We start from the raw sequence: 10,000 nt of genomic DNA, 5'->3' as shown, positions 1-10,000 counted from the left end.
GATAGGAACTCATATGAGAGAGAGAGAGAGAGAGAGAGAGAGAGAGAGAGATTGCACAACACAACGTAGCACACCATATTCCAGCCACAGATAGCCCATTGGTCAGTGGGTGTGCGTAGGATCCCATCCCCCCCTCTCACACTCACACTCACCCACATACACAACGCACCTTCAAGCACATGCACTGTATACAACGCTGGTCGTAGAATCTGACCGGGCGCGTGCCAGGCAGCCTAGCAAACCCTGGACCTGCCTGGGGAAGTTTTGTTACTAGTACTTACTCCTCATTCAGCTTGTTGCCAGTACTTTCCTCGGGTGCGGCGAATGGTCTGACGCAGGCGGATGCCGGTGAGTCAAGGAAACAAACATACGGTATTTTCCGGAATTGGGGCCGATCTTTCATTATCGCCTCTCTGAAATAAGTGCCACTTCATTTCAGGGCCTTTGTGATGTTTTTGTCTTCTTCTCAAATCGGGTGAATTTTTGGGCTCGCAAACTGCTAACCACCTTGGCCGATACTACCGAAAGTATGGTACACTCCCAAATGAGAGCAGACCACCGTCGGCAAGCTAAAGAGTGGTCTTGCCTTTGCACGGCTATACACCACACACACACAGACACGCACACACAATCCACTTGAACGCGGATACGACATGGGTAGGTGCGCACGTACACATGCCCTGGACACATGCATACTGCATCCAGCTTTAAAATCCTACGCACAATGTGTGCATGGCGGGGGGGGGGGGGGGGGGGGCTACTCTGATTGAGCACCCCTTATGAAAATGGAGCGTCCCCTACCCATTTGTCAATTTTTGTGTTTTTCCGGCAATTTAACGACAATGCAGTCAATAGTCACGAACAGAGGATTCATACAGGCACACTTGTCTGGGGCGAAGTCGGGGGTTCGCCTCGTACGGTGCATTTTGCATGGCAAGACAATTTTGGAAAATGGATAAAGGATTGCGGGGTGACAGTTTCCCCTGCCCCCCCCCCCCCCTATTTTGACCTGGCTAGAACCCCGAGATTGGCCTATCCCTCAGTGCATAAAACAAAATTTATAGTGTCATGGGTCAGCAAGCATCATCGTGGTTGGTGTCATTGAATTTAAAAATAAGAATTTTCTACCCGCTCAGAGAGGATACGATTCCGAGGCTGAGAGCACAGAATCGATGAGGAGACGCAGCGCGCCTTCCACGGTCGTATTCTGCTGCTGCACAACACACAATGCCAAACTCATAATAAGAGAACTTATTACAAACATAAAAACAATAAATCAATTGGAGAGATACAAAAAAAACCATCACTGGATGGAACTCAGCAAATTTCACGTACTGTAGGCTGGGGTTGCTCTTGGGCGTCCTCCTCCTCCCCACTTGAGTTCTGCTCCGCAGCTGCTTGCTCTTCCGTGGTGGACATCTCTACTGCCAGCAACAAGCCAACAATAAAAAAAATTGGCCTACGAAGAACACCACACTGTCTGTGTTTGCACTGACTACACACTACAGTAAAAGTATGTGCCAGATGTGCAGTTTGTAGCAGTGGAGCGTAGGTCCAAAACGGCACGAACTCTCCACCGCGCCGTAGATCTGTCGCGCTTGTTTGTTTGTTGTATGTTGATTGTTGTTAGCGATATGCAGTGATGACGACACATGCCACGTCGCAACCAGGGAATACTAAAACCCAGTTTTTTTAGTACTTATTATACGTCATGCCATGATCTGATGCGCATGTCGCGCGCCCGGACGCGCGGCCGCCCAGTACAGTACGAGTACACTCGTACACTGTCTGTGTCTGTGTGCATATGTGCGCGCACCGAACCGCGTAGATATCGCACACTAGGGAGGTTCTGCTATACGTGAAACGTAGAGAAATCACGTAGAGAGCAGGTGTCTGGGTTAGAGTCTACGGCTTCGCGTGTTTTGGCTCCAGATTTCTACGCGGAGATGGGGTTCTCTACGTTGTGGCACACGCAGAGAAACTGCGTACGGATTTGCTGGGTATCGATCAACTGCATGCAGAAAGCTGCCAAATATGGAAGGGGAAATTCCCAGTACACATTCCACGTGACTTCTCTAGGTGAAACGTAGAGCAGAACAGCATTTCTTTACGTTACGGGAACGCGAAGAAAGTTCGCGTGATTCTTTGCGTCGCGTTCCCAAAACGTAGAGCAGAACCTCCCTATAACTAGGGATTTCAGGCGGTTTTTTGTTGTCAACAGTGCATACTGCAATTATGGCTCAAATGAAAGATATGGATGTGATTATCAACCAGCCAAAAAATCAGAGCAATCGGCCAAGGGAAACCAGAGTTATGATCATTTGAATACGGGTGGGTACCCTTCATCGGCAAGTATACAATTAGGATGGGAAGCACGGCACAAAACGGGTTTCAAGAAGGCCATAGCAACACCCTAGCAACAGCCCAAAGTGCTCCAAATCGCACCAAACTTGGACAGCATAATTAGTGGAGCCCACCGGTATAAAATCACTGAATATTTTTTTGAATTTTTAAAAACTGAACAGAAATAACAACAATGGCGTCCATAGCAACGACCTTAGCAACAGGCTTAGAATCTATGAAACTGCTGCTCATTGTATCAAAATTCACCTGTTGGATAAATGTACATACTGATATGGCATAGCATACATGTACCAATTAATGTTTGAACAAGAAACAGGACAATGAGCTTCCCGGCCGAAGTAAAAATATAGTATACATGTATCTACAAGTGACGCGCTCAGCAAAAGTGGTTGCGACTGGCCTCACAATTAATACGCGACATTGCAATGTTCACATGCCAGAAGGAGAGACAGAGGCTCAGCAGCAGCAACAACAGCACTCTCACACACCATTTCAAGCATACATATAGACCTGTTCATCCATGAACACGCGCACCCACCACCAGTCCGTGCGCCAACACCCACCCACACGCACACGTGTGTGTGCGCGGGCGCGCGCGCGCGCACACACACACACACACACACACACACACACACACACACATACTACTACTATAGCATGACTGCCCCATAGGGCCACGTCACTCCCTTGTGACAGGGAGCCAGAGTCAGGGTAAGAGAGTCCATGCTGGCGAGCCACATGCCGGTTTACATCTCGTTTTAGCCGAGAACGTTTAAAGCAACCAGAGGAGAGGAGGAGAGTCAATGCTAAAGGCCGATGTGTCAGGTTCGGCGCGTGGAACACACAACAGATTTCTGCAGTTTCCCTTTTTCTTGCTAATTCTTCTTCCAGATCAATGATTTTCTTTGACAGGCTTTCGACAGAATTTTTTTCAAATTTACTGGCATTTTCTTTTTGAATGTCACACGATTCAGTACCGACATTATGTGCTGGGATGACATCCAGTTCAGGCAGAACGAACGGCTGACAAAGCAGTTCGCTGATGGCGTCCTCGGCTTTGTCCTTCAGCAGCTTCTTCCGTCGGTATCTCACCCGCTTGACTTTCGTCCCAACTGCTTTCGCGTTCACTTTGTCTATTTCCTTGCCATCCACTGCTGACAACAGCAAAATCAGCGACTGCCAATTTATTTGCGTGTTTGTAGTCCACGACAGAAGTTCAAGGACGAGGCTGTTCGTCAGCTGGCCAGGACTATCCACTGCTACCCGCCCTGATGGCGAGTCAAGACGGAGCGCATTGCAACTGTTTACGCGTCAGAGACAGCTTCTTGCACAGAGGGCCAATCCAAGACTCGTCTTTCTCGCACGCCATGGCGTTCTACTAAATTTCGCGAACAACCGCGACTCGTCAGCAAGATACAAGGAACTGATCTAAACTAAATCGAGGGTGCAGAATCCGATTATCGATGTTGCGAGTGTGTGCAATGCTTGCATCATATCGAAAATCGACTTTGAAATCATTGAAAGACGCACGAATCCAGTCTTTTTTACGCCATTTCACCGAGATTGGTACCAAATGAAAGCTCAAAACCTCTACTCTCATGTAAACCCGTTCGATTTTGTCTCCAAGCGTCACTGCATCATCCAGTGACAGTTGAACGCCTCCGCAAAAATTGTGCCATGCGCAGATCCCCAAATCAATGCAGCTGCATGAAGGCTCTTTCGGGCCAAAAAGTCACGTGACTGAAATCCCTACTATAACCATGATATTGATAACAGCGCTAGCGAGCGACGAGTCTAGATATCTAGTCGATCGAGTACGATCGAGCGCGAGTCGACGACCGGCCACGTGGTGCACGTTTGATTCCTTCCGGTTGTGCACGTTCTGGCTCAGTGCAGTCAGAGTCTCTGTTTCAAAAGATGTTTGAAATAAAAGAAAAGCCAGGACTCAAATAATCAAAATAATGCAAGAGCAAAAACTGCAAGTGATGTACCAGGATAGGCCGCAGGGGATACTAGTAAGTAGTAGTAGTACTTGCAAAAGGACCAAAACGGCAAGAGCAACATAAACCACCTCAAAACTACAGGATGGGTAGACAGTAGTGCTTGGCAAAGATTCCCCGACGTAGATTTATCGAGGGTCTTTCAAACTGACCCAATCCACTGGTGCAACAGAATTTTTGTAGCTCATTGAAATTCGAACTTCCCCCTTCAGCGACTGGACAATGTTAGGCAGACTGACCAGAGCCAAAGTGCGACCGCTGGTATGTCTGCGCATTAAACCTCCCGAGTTTTTTCCACCTGTATGCCGTTGCCTTCACCGCGAACAGCAACAACAGCCCCCTATTTCCTTCTCGATTAGGAGACTCACCAGCCATACTGTGCAAAGTGGCCACACTATATTCGCCATATCTTCAGGAACTGGAAAGTGCGGTGAGTTAATATGGCGTCATGTTGTACTGAAACATACACTACATGTAGTACTTGATCAACTCATCTTTTCAAACATCACATACAATTCGACCTTGTAAAATTTAATAATTTGAACATTTTTTTATATAATATTATAAAAAATGTTCAAATTATTTCAAAATGTGAAGGCCTTCTTCACGTAGAACATGGACTGATGGAGTGATAGCGTCGGGGAGGTGGCATGTGTGAACAGAAATGAACAATGCGGACTTTGCTCCCTGCCAGAGATGCCATACATCAGAGTTGTCACCAGATTCTCTGCATCTCTCTGCAAAATTAATAAACACATTTAATATACCGGTATAATACAGTCAGTATCGCCTAAAGCGTTGGTCTTTGATTTTGAGCATTTTATCCCTATAAGCGATATACTATGACCGATACTGCATGTACTGTATGCGAGTGGGGTATCAAAAGACTCAGCGCGCCGTACACATACACGCTGCATAGTTGGTTGCAGCGTAGGCCCTGTGTACTCCTACTTTGAGAAATGCACCCTATCATGCCTATGCAGCCAAGGCTCCTGACACACAGCGTCAGCATATCCTCACGATGGAGGCATTTTGGACAACTAATACTATACAAGCAGAAATATTCGTCTGGAATTTGATTTCGTCTTTTTCGTCCAAGGAGCTTTGGGACTAAATTAAGTGCCGGACGAATGTCGATTTGTCCAGCGTTTCAATACACTGTTATAGTCCATGGACTAAATTTTCAACCGGACGAAATCCCTTTCTTTGGAGTTGGACGAAATTATTGACCGACGAAATTTTCTGCCTCTACAGTACTACAAGTAGAGCTCAAGAAACAACACTGGGCACATTTTTCACAAAGAAGTAACTTCCTGTTCGCCTCTTACACGACTTGATTTCACATCAATTACTTTAACCGGTGCAAAGATAATGTAGTAAAAGTCTTTTGAAAATTGAATTTGATCACTATCGGCGACATATTGCTATAGACAATTTCCACTGTATACGCGGTAACTACTGTAATGTCGCGTATACAAGCAGGTGCTTTTATACGAGAGCAATCGCCGGCAGCTATGGCTCTGGAAGCCACGAGTACAGCGGCAGCACCGACCACGGGCTCCACAGTGGGCCTTGCAACATAAGGCCGCGGTCACACCGAGCCCGATTCAGCCGTTCAACCAAAAAAGCACTCTTTTTCGGCTGAGGTTTCCACGGAAACGGCTGAAAATCGGGGCACCAGCCACTTTCAGCTTTCAACCCGTTTGGAAGCGCTGAAAGTGGCTGAATAATTTTGGCTGAAGTGCAAGAGTCCAAGAGGAGTTGAAGAACTTGAGTTGACGTTTGTTGTAGTCAGGTAGTTTCTTCCCACGTGGAGATTCAAAATTAGGACGTAGTGTGTACGCAAATCACGTATACTGGGCACAGGGGTCATCCTCCAAAAAAAAGAAAAACCCGGGAAAACCCGCGTCAGCCAGTTTTGGTGTGACCGTCAGCTGGCTAGTCGCAAGCCACTTTCAGCGCAAGCCAAAAACGGCTGAACTTGGAGAGACCGCGGCCTAAGAGAACGAGCCGGACACGCGGCGGCAGAGGAGTCGGCTGAGCAGCAATGTCGGACATCGCTGTTTGACATGGAGCTTGAGATGATGTCGGGGGGAGGGAGATGGGGTACTTGTGGACTGCCAAACCTCCGGCACTGCGGAACCAGCGCTGGCAGGCAGAACATTGTCGGCTACCTCTCTGTTCCGATACAGGTTAACGGCGCTCACCGAGGCATTTGTGACGAGGAAAACCACTCCTGGAGAAGAGATGACCACACTCGACACAGAAAAACCCGGGAAAACCCGCGTCAGCCAGTTTTGGTGTGACCGTCAGCTGGCTAGTCGCAAGCCACTTTCAGCGCAAGCCAAAAACGGCTGAACTTGGAGAGACCGCGGCCTAAGAGAACGAGCCGGACACGCGGCGGCAGAGGAGTCGGCTGAGCAGCAATGTCGGACATCGCTGTTTGACATGGAGCTTGAGATGATGTCGGGGGGAGGGAGATGGGGCACTTGTGGACTGCCAAACCTCCGGCACTGCGGAACCAGCGCTGGCAGGCAGAACATTGTCGGCTACCTCTCTGTTCCGATACAGGTTAACGGCGCTCACCGAGGCATTTGTGACGAGGAAAACCACTCCTGGAGAAGAGACGACCACACTCGACACAAGATACCAGCAGAGGCGCACAAACGGGTTCGGGCGGGGGCTTGTAAGCGGCCCGCCATTCTCGTCTATCCTAGGCCAAGTCGTACCATTTGTCGATGCCCAACACTGCCGGGTCCTTCCGCGCAGCATCGCGCCACCTTTTCCTCGGGCCGCACATCGGACGGACAGGATGTAGGGTGCCAAACAGTAGCTGACGCGGGGCATGCTCTTCATGCATTCGCACACCATGCCCAAGCCACTTCATGCGGCGCGATGTCAGCAGGCTGGGGATATCACGGGGTTGACGCTGATTCCATTGTGCCAGAACAGCAACCCTGGTCAGTCGTTCGTCCCAGACATTCCGCTGGCCAAGACCCATTACGGAACAGATGCAGCGCAGATGAAAAGACCAAAGTGCATTAAGGTTGGGCTTCAACGGCACCCAGCACTCAGCACAGTACAGAAGCAGAGACAGCACGCATGCATCGTACACAAGCCGCTTCGTAGCAAGGGAAAGGTTACTGTCATTGAAAACCGGCTGGCGCAGGGCTCCGAAATCTAAATGCACGTAATGCACCGGCAATGCGCGAGCTGATATCAGGGGTGGATTGGCTATTCGTGTGAAGGAGAGAGCCAAGATAACAAAAACTATCCCCACGCTCGACCACCTCACCCGCCACCTCCAGGGGCAGCCGGTCACCTTCCGTGAGTCCATATCCAGCAGCCATCACCTTTGTCTAGTCCAGGTTGACTGTCAAGCCGAAAGAAGATGCCACATGTATGAATAGGTCAAGGGCCCGCTGTGCACCATCATGAGTGGTAGCGAGCAGAGCAGAGTCATCCGCAAATTGACACTAGCACACACACACACACACACACACGCACACAAATTCATCCTAGATTCTTTCCTCGGGGAACAGTACTACGAATACTGTAGCGGCGAACGAGGAAAAAATTGGCTCCTATAATTATAGTACTGCGTACAGTAGATCTTAGATGTGCCCTAGATATGGCAGCATGGTCGGCAATGAGCAGCAATGGTAGGTGTACTCTGACCTGCTGTATCTACGTCTGGTTTGCTTGTACCTGCAGGCGTGTCTGTGGTGCGTCTCTCTGGCCCTCACACCTGGCAGGTCAGTGTTTGTTTGTTTGTTTTTATTTTACTTCACCGGATACACAGGCATTTTTGCCTTCTCGTCTAACTCAGTGTGTGAACGCTGTTGCAAAGGCGTTTCAGCCAAAGTTGGGAAGTATTGATGAGTGGAATCGAACTCATAAACACATTTTTGGCCGCCGTTTGCCACCCCATACTTCCGCCTTGTGTGTAGCGTAGCTGCAGGAACGATCATGGTGCTATGCCTGCGTTGCAGTCTGTACGGCGGGGCTTGAGGAATGCAGACACCCAATTGACTAGTCCAAGCTTTCCTCCTGTAGACAGAGAAGTGTGCGAATTTCTGCTACTGAGGAACTACATGAAGTGGTCCGCCGATTTTGAGGTGTCTGTGTTTTTCAGGTGTCATTTGGGATTGATTTCACTGCACCTTCCGGGTCTTCATGTAACCTAGAAATGCGAAGAGCATAGCTATTTCTAGAAAGCGCGCACCGCGAATCGGCAACTTTGATGAGGAGCAACCAGCTCTTGCTTCTGCGGAGGGTAGAGTCCATCATCGTACGGACAGTGATTGCCAAGTGTATGAAGAGTATGCACTTGAGGAGTTGTGCAAGATGTTCCTGTATACTGCATGATGCTGTTCTATGATTCATCCGGAGCCAAGCTGCACCATGTCATTGTCCCGCGGAAGGCCCATACAGCCAGATGGGCTGCATCTCACGCCTGTAACCCCACACATCCACTGTTCACACGTTCACGCCTAGACCGAAGAGAAGGCAATGGAGGTACAGTCAGACCTCGCAAAAACCGCACACATCCGTTTCCCACAAAAACATCCGGATAGGCGAGGGAACCGGATAATCGAACACACATACTGCATGTATGCATGACATATGCTGTAAATTGGTAACCAACGATTTTCTTCCGGATGGCGAGGGATCCGGATAAACGAGGACCGGATAAGCAAGGTCCGACTGTACTTGCGGAAGTTTTTTGAAATGGTTGCTTGTAAAAAATCTGAAGCTACGAGTAGCTCTTTTCTTCAGTCTGAATGCATTTTTGTCGCCTGGAAAACTATTCTGAAGGTTGTGTACTGTTTTTCCTGTGACGTCGCTTCGTTTCAGGCACTGTTGTCGTTGCTGGGTGGACAATCTAAGGTGCATGCACGCAAAGCATGCTTACGTCGACTACACCACCCTGAGTCTGGCGAGGTGCTCGACGAAGCGCTGGTTCTCTGGATGCCAGGTATGGTGGGATTTCGTTCTGCTGCTGCTGCTGTCGATGGTGGTGGTGGTGGTGGTTTGGCTGCTGCGCCCGCCACTTCTGCCGTTGGTGCTGGGGATGGAGGTGGTGTTGTTGGTACTGGCGGCTGGGATGCTGGTGGTGGTAGTGGTGGTGCTGGTACTAGCGGGGGTGGTGGTAGCGGTGGTGCTGGTACTAGCGGGAGTGGTGCTGGTACTAGCGGGGGTGGTGGTAGTGGTGGTGCTGGTACTAGCGGGGGTGGTGGTAGTGGTGATGGTGGTGGTGTTCGTAGTTCTGCTGCTGCTGCTGCTGTGTGGCCATATGTGATTGCAGTCTGGCAGGAGTGCTTCATCCAAAGGCTGCTGTCCACTGTCCTTCATCCTACTGTCTTTCATGCTGGGATGATTGTGTGTGTGTGTGTGTGTGTGTGTGTTGCGGTTTTGTGTGTGTGTGTGTGTGTGTGTGTGTGTGTGTGTGCACGCGTGTGTGTGCATGTGTACGGGTGCATGGACGAACCCGTGCGTATGTATGTACAGTGAAACCTGTCTAAGACGACCGCTCAAGGGACCTTCAAAATGTGGTCTCTGTCACCAGGTGGTCTCCTTATCCAGGGTTACTTGACTTGAAATAGTACCGTATTTCCCTGTAAGTTAGTACGTAC

General features: G+C 49.4%; 2 protein-coding genes across 3 annotated transcripts in view; one reads left to right on the top strand and one right to left on the bottom strand.

Moving 5' to 3' along the window:
• LOC135811846 (putative pyridoxal-dependent decarboxylase domain-containing protein 2) overlaps nucleotides 1-1,514 on the bottom strand; it is an 18,775-nt gene extending 17,261 nt beyond the window's left edge. Inside the window, exons 1-3 of one of the 2 annotated variants that reach the window (XM_065325085.1) lie at nucleotides 1,336-1,514; nucleotides 1,146-1,210; nucleotides 282-329 (exon numbers count right to left, since the gene is read on the bottom strand). In XM_065325085.1, coding sequence (XP_065181157.1) covers nucleotides 282-329; nucleotides 1,146-1,210; nucleotides 1,336-1,419 — 197 coding nt within the window. In that variant the 5' untranslated portion in view covers nucleotides 1,420-1,514. Of the gene's footprint in view, nucleotides 1-281; nucleotides 330-1,145; nucleotides 1,214-1,335 lie in introns of both variants that reach the window. The other variant, XM_065325084.1, reaches the window with a different exon arrangement.
• Nucleotides 1,515-4,324: 2,810 nt separating this feature from the next.
• LOC135812596 (tRNA modification GTPase GTPBP3, mitochondrial-like) overlaps nucleotides 4,325-10,000 on the top strand; it is a gene marked incomplete at its 3' end in the record, with an annotated part of 12,498 nt that continues 6,822 nt past the window's right edge. The window contains 3 exon segments of the mRNA XM_065325911.1: nucleotides 4,325-4,794; nucleotides 8,079-8,119; nucleotides 9,222-9,342. Coding sequence (XP_065181983.1) covers nucleotides 4,587-4,794; nucleotides 8,079-8,119; nucleotides 9,222-9,342 — 370 coding nt within the window.

Source organism: Sycon ciliatum, chromosome 3 (assembly GCF_964019385.1).
Source record: "Sycon ciliatum chromosome 3, ocSycCili1.1, whole genome shotgun sequence".
Taxonomy (NCBI): Eukaryota; Metazoa; Porifera; class Calcarea; order Leucosolenida; family Sycettidae; genus Sycon; species Sycon ciliatum.
This window is presented reverse-complemented; position numbering and strand designations above follow the sequence as displayed.